The 15,829-nt window shown below is 51.6% G+C and overlaps 1 protein-coding gene across 1 annotated transcript; it reads left to right on the forward strand.

Annotated features, from left to right (window-relative positions):
• Positions 1 to 2,712: 2,712 nt before the first annotated feature.
• SNAI1 (snail family transcriptional repressor 1) lies at positions 2,713 to 8,494 on the forward strand. Its single transcript, XM_063113212.1, has 3 exons — positions 2,713 to 2,854; positions 3,583 to 4,110; positions 7,489 to 8,494. The coding sequence occupies exons 1-3, from the start codon at positions 2,773 to 2,775 to the stop codon at positions 7,671 to 7,673; spliced, it is 795 nt and encodes a 264-aa protein (XP_062969282.1). The 5' UTR covers positions 2,713 to 2,772; the 3' UTR covers positions 7,674 to 8,494.
• Positions 8,495 to 15,829: the final 7,335 nt, after the last annotated feature.

A 15,829-nucleotide genomic window follows, 5' to 3' on the forward strand; every position in this document is an offset into this window, starting at 1 on the left:
TATAGCTTTCCCACTTCCGTATACATTCCTAAACAATATAGGGTTTAGTTTGCCTGCTTTTGAACCTTGCATAAATCCAACTAACTGTATGCATTTGTTTGCGAATTCTGTTGCTCAACGTTATGTTTTAGAGATTTGTCCCTACTGTTGCATGGAGTTGTAGTTGGGTTTTTGTTGTTGTTGTTGTTGTTTGGGTGTTTGTTTTTTCCATTTCGTGTGCGTGTTTTTCTCTTGTAGTTCATTTTTATTGCTGTATAGTATTCCATTATAGGATTGCACCATGGTTTCTTAGTCAGTTCTACTGTTGATAAACACTCGGGTTATATGCAGTTTTTGTTTTTGCTATTAGGAACAAGGGTGCAGTGAATATTCTCTTTTGTTTCTTCTGGGTTTGGGGCTAAGCAGTTCTTAATTTTGGCTGCTCTTTAGAATCATTAGGGGAGTTTTAAAAAATGCTAATGTCAGAGGCCCCACCCCAGACTAATTAAATCAGGATGTCTGCAGGGGTGGGGCTGGGAGTGGAGCCCAGGTGTTTTTAATGTTTTTAAACATTACCTTTGGGAATTTAATGTGTAGCCAGGGCTGAGAACCCCTGGGATCCAGTTGGCTTTGGAAGAGACTTGCTGCGAGAGGAGTCACCTGTTACTAGCCGATGTCAAACTGTTCCAAAGAGGCTATGCCCATTGACACTCTCACCAGTCCTCACGTCCTCACCAACACTTGATATTGACCAAATTTTTTCTTTTTGTCCTGATGGGTGTGAAATGGTATCTCACTGTGGTTTTAATTTGCATTTTTCTCATTACCAATGAGGCTGAGCAGTTGGTGAAGTTGCTACTGAAACAAAGAATGAAAAGCCAGACAGGTAAAAATCTAGAACAGAGATTTTGGGGGAAAGGAGAATGAATGGCAGGTGCCTAGGTCCTGTGGTGGGAAAGGGCTGGGATGTTAGAGGAACAGTGAGAGATTAGGGTGGAGATGATTGTGCATTGGGTAGGGAGAGGGGCTCAAGACAAGGTCAGCAGGGGTCAGATCAGCAGGGCTGAGTTGGCCCTGGTGAAGACTTTGGCTTTTACTCTGAATGAGACAGAGAGGGTTTTGAGCAGAGGGAGGTCTGACTGTTCCCTCTGGCTTCTTGTGGAAAATCATGACGGGAACTAAATTACGTGGGAGGTGGGAGGCGGGTGTGTTCAGCCTATTAATTGCCTATTGCCTGTCTCCCCCATCTCATCCCCCACTCACCAACTAGCACAGGGGGAGGATGATTTTGTTCACACCTGTTATCCCCTGCACCTAGTGACCAAAACACACAGTAGTCCCTGCCCTCGTTCTTGCTGGTGAGTGGGGGGACTTAGGTTTTATAGTCCTTGCTTCACAGGTGAAACCAGTACAGCGGAACCTGTGGGATTTATTTCTGTGCCCACCCCTCAGGCCTGGCATGCCTCCCAGGGGAGCTGGAGTGAGTGTACAGCTGTCCCTCCCCTGGGCCCATCCCACATGTGATCAGTCAGTGTCCTCTGTGGAGCCAAGTTAGAGCCTTTAAACATAGGGTAGATGATCCTCAGAGAGGTGAGGAGACTCGCCGCAGGCCTCCTTGCCCTTCTCTGTTTCGCTCTCCTGCCTGCCTAGGGTAATCTTTCTCAACGAAACTCCAACGGGTCTCTCCTCTGCTGAAAATCCTTTCGTGGCTCCCCAGTGCCCTGAGGCAAAGTCCAAACTCCTCTGAGGCCCTGGAGGCCTGACCACCCCACCCCCTCCCTGGAAGCTGCTCTCAAAGGCTCTGAAGCAGTTACTGATTCTTACCTTGGGCTTTCCCCCTTGATATTTCTTCACTTCCTCTGGGAAGTCGCCCCCGACCCCCTGTCAGGTGACCCGCCTCCAGACTGTCACAGCGTCCTGTCTCTCCTCCCACCCCGCATCAAAGCACACTTCCCTTTGCATTAGAATTGTCTGTTTACTCCGTCTGCCTCCCCCACCGGACGGGGAGCTACCATTCGGAGAGACTCTGAGTGTTTTGTTTAGGGCTGTATCCCCGACTCCAGGAACAGCGCCTGGCACTTGGTGGGCGCTTGGTAAACATTTGCGAAGTGAAGGAACGAATGCATTTTGCTAGATCAGGCCAGATTGCTTTGCAAAAAGGCTGTGGCATTTCACACGTCCAGCAGCCACGTGAGGGTGTCCACTTCCTCGCGTAGTCCCCAGTTTGTATTGTCCCTCGTCAATGCCACGCTCTTTGTGAGACGCCAGCGGGGCAAGAGGAAATTTCCGCCCCCTCCCCAAGCCTAAGCTAAAGGCGAGTTTCAGAAGGTCAAGTGTCCGGATCAGCAGCGCGCAGCACCAGAGGGCGCCAGAGGCGATCAGACCGCAGGGCGCTGAGCTGGCGGGCGTGCGGCGTCCCGCTGGGGTCCCGGCTTACGGGGGTTCCTTGCGCCCTGCGTCCCGCCCTCAGCAGCCCGCCGCGGGGGCGACCCGTGCTGAGCTTGCGGCCAGGCCTGGGAGGAGCCCCAACCCGGGACCGCAGCGCCACGCGGCGCGAGCCCCGCCAGCCCCCGGCGCACCTGCTCGGGGAGTGGCCTCTGGCAGGGGCACGCCTTGATTGGCGCGCTGTGACAAAGGGGCGTGGTCTCCGCGGCCCCGCCCCCGCCGCGGCTGGAGTACTTAAAGCTTTGAGTTGGCGGCGCGTCTACACTCACATCCTCGCGGCACAGCTTTGCGGGTGGAGCGTTCTGCGACCCCTGCGCGACCCGGCGATCCCTGGCTGCTTCAGCCACCATGCCGCGCTCTTTCCTCGTCAGGAAGTCCTCCGGCTCGCGCCGGAAGCCCAACTACAGCGAGCTGCAAGACTCTTCTCTAGGTGAGTAGTGGGGTGCCGGACCCCGGGGAGAGGTTTGGGGGAGACAAGCGAAGGCTGGGGGTGGAGCACCTGGGGAAGGGAGCCTGGACCAAAGTCGAATGAAAAAATGTTTCGTGGAGAAGGGTGGGGAGAGGGTTCGGGAGACCTGGGGCAGGTGGATCCAGAGTCTCAGATCTGGGCGGTTGTGGGGAGGGCCGTGTAGCGGGCAGTGGTCTCGGGCTGAGGGGACTTGGTAGCCGGCGAGAGGCAGAGAAGCTCCGCAAGTATGGAAACGAGAGGAGGAGCCCGCCGGCCAGTGGCTGGGATGAGTCCGGAGTCCAGAGGACTTGGGGGAAGGGTTGGGAGAAGAGATGTGTATGAGGAGGGGGATTGGGGCAGGGTGCTGGCTCTTGAGCTGGGGAGATTGGGGGCTGGTGTAGCTGGAATCTTCCCTCAGGCTGGGTACTTGGGGGACTCAGAGGGAAGGAGACCTGGGAATGACCCCCTTGAGCTGGGGCTGGGAAGTGTAGGGGGGGTCCTTCCTATGAGAGACTCGAGTTGGCTGACCCGGGTGAGGAGGGGGCTGTGCAGGGGCAGGAACCTAGTCTGGTTCCTAATTCTTTTATTCGTCTAGTAAATATCGAGTGCCAGCCCCACTTAGCCCATGGCCTGCAGTGGTCTACTGTTTGTTGACTGAACGAATGATCTAATTAATGCCTGACCTTGCCCTTTTCTCTGTCTCCCCTCAGAGTTTACCTTCCAGCAGCCTTATGACCAGGCCCACCTGCTGGCAGCCATCCCACCTCCTGAGGTCCTCAACCCCACGGCCTCACTGCCCACACTCATCTGGGACTCCCTCCTGGCACCCCAAGCCCAGCCCATTGGCTGGGCCTCCCTTCGGCCCCAGGAAAACCCCAAGGTGGCAGAGCTGACCTCCCTGTCGGATGAGGACAGTGGGAAAGGCTCCCAGCCCCCCAGCCCCGCCTCGCCAGCTCCTTCTTCCTTCTCCTCCACTTCAGCCTCCTCTCTGGAGGCTGAGGCCTATGCTGCCTTCCCAGGCTTGGGCCAAGTGCCCAAGCAGCTGGCCCAGCTCTCCGAGGCCAAGGACCCCCAGTCTCGCAAGGCCTTCAACTGCAAATACTGCAACAAGGAATACCTCAGCCTGGGCGCCCTCAAGATGCACATCCGAAGCCACACGTTGCCTTGCGTCTGTGGAACTTGTGGGAAGGCCTTCTCCAGGCCCTGGCTGCTGCAGGGACATGTCCGAACCCACACCGGTGCGTACCCCTGTAGTCTGGCCGCCCTTCTCCCCTTCCCCACTGCTTTCCCTACCAGCTTTTGTGAGTCTGGGCTTGCCGTTCTAGTTTTCAAAGTTGTGGAAACTGCGGCCCTAAATCTCCTAACTTCTGTTTCAAGTTCAGAGGCCTGGCTCTCTGCAAATGTTTGGCAGAAACACTCATTCATCAGCTAAGCAGATGGGGAAAGTCAAAACCTTTACAGGCCCCTCTGCCGTCTCTTTCTCAGCCAAATGGGTTAGAGCTGGATATCAGAAAGGTGCAGCCAACACCTTGCTGTTACTGCCAGGTGTGAAGGGGCCCACCCTGCTCCACCCTCCCCCAGCCCACCTCCACCCTCGCCAGACAGGATGTTGTCAGACCCCCCACTTGGCTCTGAATCTTGTTTTAAGAACTTCCTCAAACCTCAGGCTGATGTTTCACCTCTCTGAGCCTCAGTTTCCTCAGCTGTAAACTGGGCATAAGGACACCTGGCAGAGTTTCTGTGCAGGTTATATGAAAGACTATGTACAGAAAGCATCTGGCAAAATGCTTGCTACATAATAAGCTCTCACAAAAGTGGTAGTTGATATTTGCTCTGCTTCCATGTTGTGTGACCTTGGGCAAGCAATTTAACCTCTCTGAGCCTCAGAAAGGATTATAATAGCACGTGCTTTATAGGGTGGCTGTGCAGGTTGTTAATCATTTTATAGTAATTTATTATTACCTTTAATGGTTCTTAGATCTGCTCTCCCTACCCGCTACTCAATCCTATCATGTAGACCAGGGAACATTAGCTTTGCTGGCAGAAAATGCAATCTCGTCCTGGTGGTACAAAACATAATAGATCTGTAAAAAAACTTTCTGGAAATGGGGAAAGGGTAGCCACCCATCTTTTCAGAACTTGAATGGTGGAGGCCACCGTGTTTGGGGCTGCTCTTTGCAGAGTGACTGTTGAGGGAGAAGGTTCAGAGTCATGACTTTCGGCCTTGGGGTCAGGCAGGCTGGGTTGGAGACTGAGTGCTGTCATTTCCTGGCCCGATGGCTGATCCTCGAGTGGTGAGGGTCAGGGAGGTGGTTTGGGAGGCCTGGCATTTTGCAGGCTTTGTTGGCATCGCTATTAATGACCAAGGCTACCCATTTCTCTTACATTGTGCACAAATAGTCTTGATTGTAACATAAAGGTCCAACTGCCTGGCCTCACGGTGACTGCCCAGCTAATAGGGGCTCTATTTTGGGAGGGCTGAAGCCTCAGGGTGCTCTCACGGGCCCCCAGCCTCTCTCCCCTCCCATCTGGACATTGTTTTGATGTAAAGGCATGGCTCAGACACAAAAACCGTTGAAATGTACCATCGCCATACTCATTGACTCCCATTGTGTGCCTTAATGGTGGGCCCAGTGGGAGGGGGCTGGGAGGGACAGAGCAGGTGCATGGGGCAGCGGTGCCCAGCACCTGTTCTGGCCGCAGCTGCTGGCCCACGGCGTGGCAGGCCCTTTTAATCCGGTGGTATCACATGTACAGTGCCCCCCTTGGCAGCCTTTGTCTCTGCCGGCCTGGTGCCGATTTCACACTTGCCAGGAGCACCATCAAGGCGTCTGGGGGGTGGGGGATCTATGAGGGTTGGGGGTCTGTGCCTCCTGCGTGTGCACACAGACCACCCCCCATCACGTTTCCTTCCCCCTTTGTTCAAGTTTATGTCTAATCATACTTTGAGCCCTTACTGTGTGGAGGCAATGCTCAGCCCTAGGAAGGGTTGCAATCATAACCCCCAACTGCATGATGGACTCCGTCCCCCTTTCCAGATCTGTGTAACTAAGGGATCAGCTCTTAGTTCACAAGGGAGTATGTGAATGAGGAAGAACTTGATTCAGACTTTGTAGATTGTAGGCATCAAACCCTTCAGGTCTGGCATGCAGAGAGTGCTCAATAATGGCAGAGTGAAGTTCTCAGTCATCCCTTCCCCAGTCCTCTGACTAGGTCTTCACCCTGCAATGTGGGTATTTTCTTGTATAACTGCCCTGTGAGAGTGAGCCCAGCTCAGGGGATCGATACGTACCTCTTGAGTGAATGGGTCCTACTGGAACTCATCTTCTGGACTTCCTCCCACTCCAGTGGCTCAGCACAGTGCCCTAGGCAGCCAGTAGGTGATGGAATTAATTTATTCCCAGTTTTTCTTGAATTCCAGCCCTGGGATTTAACAGGTGGGTCATAGCCCGGGGACATAGCAGGCTGGGAGTGAGAGGATAGATTGTATTTTTTTTGAAAAAGGATATATTCAGTGTTGCAGAATAGTGCCTGGCACACAGTAGGAGCTCAATAGCTATTTGTTTTATTACTTTTTATTTGGATAATGCTGCACCCCCAAGAAAAAGCAAAACACGGCATTATCAGTGTTTTTGGAACTATATTCTCTTGGTTGGGGCAGGGATTATGAAAAGGGCTTATCTGGTGATTGAGGGGTCAGGCTCCTCTGAGACTTTTTTTCTTTTTAAAGACTTATTCTACAAGCACTTACTGTGTACCCAGCCCCATGTGCAAGACTTTTCCTTAACAGCCTTAGCCAGGCAGATGGTGTGCCAGGACCACAGGTTTCTGTAGCCTTTTAGGTAGTCTCGGAGCTGGAGTTTGGAATGGACTCAAGGGAGACCCCTGCCCTAACGGGACTCTCAGTCCGACTGAGGGACAGACAAGGATTTGGGATTACCGTGCAGTAGGTGCTGTGATGAGGAAAGTAGGCTGCTGGCAGGGCCCCAGGAGTGGCCTAACCAGCTCGGGGATGGGGGTGGGGAGCCCTCTGAAGGCTGACTCTTAAGTTTTGTCCCCAAAATAAATCAAGGAATGACTCCAGGATTGATAATAAGGAACACCAATCACAGCCTCCCTTGACTGAGAGGCAGTGTGTATAGTTGTTAAAATCAAGAGCTTTGGAGTCCTGCTGGATGACCCTGAATGTGCTACTTCTGTGCCTTAGTTTCACCAACTCTAAAATGAGGATCACAGTAGGATCAAAGGACAGTAGGATTAATCAGTAAAAGTGTTCGGTCATCATTGCGTGTCCAGCACTTCCCACATCCCTGCATGATGTGGATAAGTACTTTATCCTGCCTTCTCTCAGCTACCAACCCCTGTGAGTGGGGGATGAACAGCCCCATTGTAGAGATGAGAGAAGCCAGCCAACTTGCCCACGGTGGCACAGTGGGAGGCCGCAGAGCTCCCAGTCAAATCCAGGCTGCTGGACACTGGATCTGTGTGCTTAACTGAGGCCTGGTTTTTCTGGGGTCCTGGGATTCTTTCAGGGCTGGGGGTGTCTGGAGGGATTTTAGTCAATGCCAGCTGTCAGCCCATGTCTCCATCAACTCCCTCCGGCTTTCTCTCCCCAGGCGAGAAGCCCTTCTCCTGCCCCCACTGCAGCCGCGCCTTCGCTGACCGCTCCAACCTGCGGGCCCACCTCCAGACCCACTCGGACGTCAAGAAGTACCAGTGCCAGACCTGCTCCCGGACCTTCTCCCGCATGTCTTTGCTCCATAAGCACCAGGAGTCGGGCTGCTCTGGAGGTCCTCGCTGACCCTAGAGGCTCCTTCTGCCTCTCTATACCTACCCTTCCCCCCCGCTGCCCCTTCCGACTCCACACGGGAGGACCCCATGTCCTCACTGCCACGGAATTCCCTTCTGAGCTCCCCACTTGTGGCTGCGTCAGCCCCACAGGACTTTGATGAAGATTGTTTCCTGATTCAGTGAGCTCTGAAAGAGGCCTTTCCGTGGCCATTTCTGTGGACGGCTGATGGGAGGGCAGCTTGCCATGGAGACCCTTCCTGGCAGCCACTGCTCTGGAGCATTCCTGAGTTGGCCTTTCTGTGTGGGCTTGTGTATCCAGAGCTGTTTGGATACAGCTGCTTTGAGCTACAGGACAAAAGCCAACAGAGACTGGGAAGCTCCCAGCCCACTCAGGGGACCCCACTCTCCTACCCCCCACCCAAAGAGTCCTCAGGCCACCCTCCACGAGGTGTGACTGACTATGCAATAATCCGCCCCCAGGTGCATACATCGGCCTGCGGGGGTGGACCCCAACAGAGGACAAGTCTAGACCCCGAGATGCCCCTGGGCAGCTATTTCGGCCTCCTGTTTGTCATGGTGGCACCTGTTTGACGGGCAATTTAACAGTGTCTCAAAAGGGACTGTGAGTAATGGCCATCACTTGTCAGCAGCCCAAGTGGGGCGCTTTGGCCTGACCTATGTGTCTCCCAGAACTATTTTGGGGGTCTGACAGGTGGGCCTGGGAGGAAGATGTTTACATTTTTAAAGGTACACTGGTATTTATATTGCAAGCAACATTTTGTATTAAGGAAACATTTTGTATAGTTATATGTACAGTTTATTGATATTCAATAAAGGGACTAATTTATATATTAAAAAGTCTCTACTTGTTCTTATAGAGGCGTGAGTATTTTAAAAGTTCTTTAGGAAGGGAGAAGGGGGCAGAAATTCCTGGAGCTTAGGTATTTCTGACACAGCCTTAAATCTTGCCCTTGGAGATATCACGTGCCTTTGGAGTTCTGGGTTTGACTGTTAGGGACTTTGTGTGAATGGGTTGCCCCCTGGGCCTGGGTTCTGATGGAGGATTGGAGACACCTCTGTGGCCAGGTGAGGAGTAGGGGTATGTGTGCAAGCTCCCTGTACTGTTTACACTGTGGCTGTTGTTTATTCTCTCACTCTTGCATTTTGAGGCTGAGCAGGCCCAGAAGGCACAAAGTTGGCTTCTAGGATATTCTCAACTAGGCAGGCTATGCAGCTCTGCCCCAGCACTGCAGCTCTTTTGGGACAGATTGGCTGCTTCTCCCAGATGCACATGGAATGCAGTGAAGGAGACAGAGGATGTCCTTCCTGTTTCCAAGGGCCGGGGCCCCATTCTGGACTCCCTGTCAGGCCCACACCTCCGTCTGGCCGCTGGGTACCAAATGGCCTTTGATGCAAGGAAATTGGCTGGCTGGAGCCAGGAGGGTGAGAAGCCAGGCCAAAGGGTAGGGGTCATTCAGCTTCCTGCTCCGAGGACGGGAGGATGGTCAGCCTGCGTCCTGGGCTGGGGTAATTCACTCCCGCTGGCTGGCGGTGGTGACCTCACCTCTGGGGGCCTCCTGGGGCCAGGAGTAAATGAGTATCCTTTTTGAGCACAAAAGGTGCTGAAGGTGCCAGTTTCCTGCGGGGAGCTGAGCAGGCATCCCGGAGCCTCAGAGCCCCAGAGTCAGGCTGGGGGTGGGGGGAGCTTCGTGTTCCAAAGGAGAGATGATTCTTTCTTCTAAACAGGAAATGGTGACCCGCAGGCCGGGAGCAGCCCTTAATGACTTGCAGCTTTCCTCCCAAAAGAAAAAAACGTTCTCTAACAATCACCAAATTGTGGCCGGCCTCCCTGAAGGGAAGTTAGGGAGCTGGGAGGATGGGGGTGGGGTGGGTACCAATTTGCTGAAAGCCTACTGTGTCCTAGGTCCCAGTAGTCCCTGTAGGTTACCACCCACAGTAGGTGCTAACATGGGTGAATGGATGACTTCACACAATCCCTGAGGGATGGGCTTTGGGAAATGAGGCTCAGAGATGAGGGACTTCCCTGAGGTCATGAAGCTTCGTCAGAGCTCCCTAGCTCTGATCATCCTGGCTCTGATCATCTCAGGGTGCCTGGGGCGAAGCTGTTCCCATCTTGGCCCCCGGTTTCTGCCTCTGTAGAATTTATGTTCTAATGGGGGAGATAGGGCTGGCAGGTTAGCTCAGCTGGTTAGAGCGTGGTGTTGTAACACCAAGGTCAAGGGTTTGGATCCCCGTACTGGCCAGACACACACACACACAAAAAAAATCAGTGGGAGAGACAGAAAACAAATAAGTGATTAAATACACAAGCTGCTTTCCTAGGGTGCTAGAGAGTGACGGGGTGGGGTGGGGCTCTCTGAGGGAAGGCAGTCCCCAGAGCCCTAGGAAGAGGGGTCATTCCAGCTGAGTTCTGAAGGAGGAGAAAGATGCCGGCCTGGGAGGATGTGGGGACAGGGACAGCACAGCTGCGAGGCTGGAATGAGCTTTTCTCCCTGAGAAAGACGCAGGGTGGTGGGGAAGGGAGTGGGGAGATACGGCAGGAGGGATAGGGCTGCCCCAGGCCCTGTGAGCTCACAGGGTGCTGACGAGCCCAGAGGACAGCCACTGGGGCATTTAAGCAGGGGAGTGCTGAGGCCAGCTCTGTCTTTATCCAAAGATCCTCCTGGCCGCTGGAGAGAATGGAGTAAGGGGAGGTGAGAGACCACAGGTGACCTGGCCTGGCCCAGGGTGGTGGTGGCCTCGGGGATGAAGGGTGGATTTAAGAAACATTGTGGCAGGTGTGCCCAGTGCCTGGCATACATGAGCACTAGTGGGTGACAGTTATTTGGGGTTATTAAAAGGGGATGTCGGACACCGTGGGGGTGGATACTACAAAGCTGAGAAAAGAACGACAGTCCCTACGTTCTGATCCAGAACAACCCCCACTTAGCCATTGCTAAGTGAAAGAAATAACAGGCAGAGCGAGCTCCCTTTTGTGGGAAGCGGAGGGGTGGAACTCATAAGCATGGTATTCGTTCTTGTTTGTATTTGCACACAGAAACTCTGAAAGTTTAGGACAATAAACTAATAAAAGTGTTTCTCTAGGGGGTTGCAGGAGGTGGGATTAGGGTAGATGGAGACAGGAGGAGCAAGGAGACGCTTTTATTTATTTATTTATTTGTTTATTTTTATTTTATTTTATTATTTTTTAAAAGATGACTGGTAAGGGGATCTTAACCCTTGATTGGGTGTTGTCAGCACCACGCTCTCCCAAGTGAGCCACGGGCCGGCCCGAGGAGACGCTCTTAAAAGATTTTTAAAACTTTCTATTTTGAAATCATTTCAACCTGACGAAAGTTGTGAGAAAAGTACAGCGAACTGGAATCCTTCATCCAGATTCTTCCATATGTTATCATTTTATCATGTTTGCATCTTCTCTGTCTTCGTAAACACACACACACACTATTTATTTCTGAACCATTTGGGAGTAAATTGTAGACATGACACCACTTTACTGCTAAATATTTAAGCATGCATTTCCTAAGGATAGGAACGTTGTCTGACGTAACCACGGTTCCATGCTCAAAACCTGGAAATTTCACATTGGTGCAATGATGCTGTTCTGTAATCCACAGTCATAATCCAATTTCTCCAACTGTCCCGATGATGTCCTCCATGGCACTTTGCAGGGTGGGGTGGGGGAGATCCAGGATCACATGTCGCACGCATCTACTTGTCCTGTCTCTTCAGTCTCTTTTACTCCAGAGCAGCTCTTCAGCCTTTCTTTGTCTTCCCCGACTTTGACAGTTTTGAAGAGTCCAGGCCAGATGTTTTGTAGAATGTTCCCCAGTTTGAGTTTTCCTGATGTTTCCTCACAGTTAAATTTGGGTCATGGACTTTTGGCAGAACCACAGAAGCGGCATGTGTCTTTCATAGTGCAAGGTGTCATGAGGCCCATGAGGTCAGCCTGTCCTGTCCCTGATGTCAACTTTGACCACTTGATGAAGGTGGTGTCCACCAGGTCTCTCCTTGCTGCAGTTCCTCTTTCTCCCCTTTGTACTTAATCTGTATCTGGTGGGGAACTACTGGGAGACCACGTGAGATGAATATCCTGTTACTCTTCAAATGTCCACCCGTGCGTGTCAGCCTTCACTGGTTGTTTTCGCCTGGATCAAACCATGGTGGTTACCAAATGGTGATTTTCTGACTCCATCATTTCTTCTACTTTTTCCAGTTGGCTTTTTACTGAAGAACTTTCCCTCTGTCTGGGTGGGAGCTCAGAGCTCTGGGGTGGGGAGAGATTGGGCGGGCAGCATTGGGATCTGGCCAGGCCATTAGCTCCTCCCTGTGGGATTTTCATTAAAACGAGTCCAGGAAATAAATCAGCTGTAAAGCTGATCTCTGTGCAACTGTCCAGGCAGGGAGATCTGGGGCCAAGGCCAACTCTGGGTACATCTGGGTCCTGTTAGTGACCCAGCGGCTACTCGTGGGTGTCCCCTGAGCTGGGACGGGAAGTATCCTGGCAGGCAGGGATCTAGGGTGTCCTTGCTCTTTGTTTTCAGATTGTCCATATCACAAATGTTATGGGAATTTATTCCTTCATTAAAAAAAATGAAAAGATGGGATCTGAGGCTTAAGTGACATGTAATCAACACATTCTCTCCTGATGCCTTTCTGTCCCCAGTGTGATGCTGTGAAGAGCTTGGTTTACATCTTTCTTGATTTAAAAACCGAACAACTGAGAGGCCGGCCCATGGCTCACTTGGGAGAGTGTGGTGCTGATAACACCAAGGCCACGGGTTCAGATCCCTATATAGGAATGGCCGGTTAGCTCACTTGGGAGAGCGTGGTGCTGACAACACCAAATCAGGGTTAAGATCCGCTTACTGGTCATCTTAAAAAAAAAAACAAAACTGTATGTACATGCACACATGGCTCCATCTCACTCACCTCATCCCCCAAGGGCCTTTAGGATCTGGCCCCTATCACCTCTGCCTTCCCTCGTTCCCTCCAGCCACACCAGGCTTGCTGCTACCTCAGGGCCTTTGCACTTGCTGGTTCCCTTTGCCAGAAACACTCTGCCCCAGAGAGTCGCACGGTTGACTTCCCGCACCATCCCTCTCCCCTTTACATTCCAGACCCGTCCCCTGTTGTTCTCACTCCATAGCACTTGTCACCATCTGACAAACCCTACATTTCACTGGTCACAGTTTCTCTGTTGACTGTCTCCTCCATCAGATTGTCAGCTCCACATGGGTGGATATTTTGTCTCTTTGTTCCCTGTTCAATCCCTCGTGCACACACTCAGTAAAACATTATTGAATGAATGATGGACGAATATACATATACCCATGGGAAATATCGTGGGGGTCACCACTCTTCTTTTTTTTTTTTTTTTTGGCAGCTGGCCAGTACGGGGATCCAAACCCATGACCTTGGTGTTACAAGTCTGGTCACCACTCTTACAGAGCACTTCCTCTGTGTGTGTGTGTGTGTGTGTGTGTGTGTACACACTTTTTTTTTTTTTTTTTTGCTGTTGGCTGGTACAGGGATCAAACCCAGGACCTCGGTGTTATCAGTACCATGCTCTAACCAACTGAACTAGCCAGCCTGGAGCACTAACTATGTGCCCGGCACTGTGCTGAGCATCTCACATAGGTTAACTCATTAAACTTTCACGTCTGACCTAGGAAGGAGGAGACCTAGTCACAGAGAGATTAAGTAACTTGTCAAGAGTTACACAGTGAGTAAGTGCAGCGAGTAAGTGGCAGAGCTGGGACTGAAACCCTGAGTTCTTTTATTACTGTCATTTAGTTCTTTCTAACTTTGAGGTGGGGGTGTAATTCAAACATCCTTCTCCACCCAGGTAGGCAGCCAAAGCCGTGGTAGCTGTGGGGGTGTGGGGGCGGACCAGGAGGAGAGAGAGAGCTCAGTCCCTAGGACATTTTTGAGTGGCCCCTGCAGACGAGGGAGGCTTGTAGACTTGGAGCTCCGTGAGGGCAGGACTACCCACCTGGCAAGAGTTTGTTTGGCTAGAGATCCCTCTGATGCCCTCTCCATGTCCCTGGGCCTCAGACTCACTCTGGGTGCCCACACTTGGGTGATAAATTAGTTTCCTAGAGCTGCTGTAAAAGATTACCATGAACTGGGTGGCTTAAAGCAACAGAAGTTTATTCTCTCACAGTTCTGGAGGCCCGAAGTCTGAAATCAAGATGTTATCAGGACTGTGCTCTCTCCAAAGGCTCTAGGGGGAGAATCCTTCCTCCCATCTTCTGTGTCTGTTTCTCTGTGTGGGTCCACTCTTCTTTTGACACTGGTCATTGGCTTTAGGGTCCATCCTAATCCAGTACGATCTCATCTTAAATTGATTACATCTATGAAGATCCTATTTGCAAATAAGGTCACATTCACGGGTTCCAGGGATTGGGGCTTGAACATATCTTTTCTGGGGACACAATTCAATCTCCTACAGGTGGCTACAGCCAAAGGTTTGGCAAGTGTTTCTCAGAGCCTGGAATGGATCCAGGAGCTTTTTATTGTTCACCCACCCAATCCTGCAGGAGGGTAAGGAGGCTGGCCTGGAGGAGGGGACCCTTAGGGAGAGACTTCGGCAGTGAGTCAGATTTTCCTTCTGTGGCTCCTGCAAGAGAGAGGGCCTCGGGCAAAAGCTCCACCAACCCTTGATCTCAGCAGTTACAGCGTGAGTAGGCACAAGAGAACGGATGGGAGAGGTCAGCTGGGATTAGGGTCAGGGCCATGCAGGCCTGGGGGAAAACTACAGATCCATGGGGATCCATGGGATGGTCTGAACAGGGGAGGGACCTGAGTGGATGTGTCCTTTGGAAAGATCCTTTGGGTGGCTGTGTGGGGACCAAGCCCGGCAGTAGGGAGAACAGTTGAGGAGGAGGCACCTGCCCTCATGGTGAATGAGGCGAGGGTGGGGTTTGGTGACACATAGACACAAAGGGTGGTGGGGACAAGGATGATACCTGGTCTGGATTCTTCAGCAGGTGAGAGAAGCAAAGACTCAGTGAGGCAAAGAGCAACCTGTCAGGCAAATAACAATAATAATAATAAAAATAATAATAAAAAAACATTTCATGACAGTTTACTACCTGTTCTGCACAAATTATCTGATTTAATCCTCACAACAGCACTAGGCAATATGGGCATAAGAGGCAGCCCTGCAATGGTTAAGAGCTCGCGTTCTGCAGCCAGACTGCCTGGGTTCACATCTCTGCTCCATTGCTTGCCTGCTGTGTGACCTAGAGTAAGTTGCTCGACCTCTCTGAGTGTCCATTTCCTTTTCTGACGAACAACCTCTTCTTCCTGGGATTGTACAGATTAAGTGAGTAAATACCTATAAATTGCTTACCCTCAGGCCTGGCACAGAGTAAAGCTTCAGTAAACAGTGGCTATTATGCCCATTTTACAGATACAGAGAGTAGAGAGTTTTCCCGAGGACACAGAGGATAATCCTAATGTGTCAAGCTCTTTGTGTCTCTTAACAAAGACTTGGGGCCTGAGCTGGCCTGCAGACTCCTGGGGTCTGGCATCCTGTGTTGTCCCCTGGAACCTCCAGTGCCAGGCCTGGGCATCTGGGGTCTGGAGGAGCCAGAAGACTCTCCATTGGAGTCTTTCACGAACTTTCTTAGGGTATAAGATAGAAGGCCCTCAGGTTAGGGGACCCAGTGCTCCCAAACACAATTCTACTTAGCTGGTGTTATGGCCTGAAATAAAAGCCGTATTGGGGCTGAAAGAGCAGCCACAAGGAGAAATGAAACCCCTGTGTCACTCATGGGAGTGCTTGGGATGGGGATCCCCCAAGGAAACCCATCTTTACCCCAGGGAAATGACCTGGGGCTGGGCAAGGGGCTTTCCAAGCCCTCAATCCTTTCCTTGCAGGTCTGAGTACCACTGACACCTCACCTAGTGACCCTGGATGAGTCTCTAGGCTTCACTTTGCAGGTTAAGAAAACGTGTTCAACCTCTGACCCAATAACAAAATAAAAAGTACATAAACACATTCCACCCAGCACTTTCAGAAAAGCAGAACGCCATCAGCAACCTTAAGCCCAGCACAAGGGGACTGGGGCTTTAACTGGAATCGTTGTGTGTTCTGAGAACTTTGCAGCTGTTATCAATGATGATACAATCTTTAAAATA

This window comes from Cynocephalus volans, chromosome 1 (genome assembly GCF_027409185.1).
Source record: "Cynocephalus volans isolate mCynVol1 chromosome 1, mCynVol1.pri, whole genome shotgun sequence".
NCBI lineage: Eukaryota > Metazoa > Chordata > Mammalia > Dermoptera > Cynocephalidae > Cynocephalus > Cynocephalus volans.

What these genes read in the sequence shown, in the direction of transcription:
- SNAI1 (XM_063113212.1), top strand. Translation starts at nt 2,773, where the DNA reads ATGCCGCGCTCTTTCCTCGTCAGGAAGTCCTCCGGCTCGCGCCGGAAG. An exon ending in GCTGCAAGACTCTTCTCTAG is followed by an intron (nt 2,855 to 3,582) that starts GTGAGTAGTGGG and finishes GTCTCCCCTCAG; the next exon opens with AGTTTACCTTCCAGCAGCCT. An exon ending in ACATGTCCGAACCCACACCG is followed by an intron (nt 4,111 to 7,488) that starts GTGCGTACCCCT and finishes TTCTCTCCCCAG; the next exon opens with GCGAGAAGCCCTTCTCCTGC.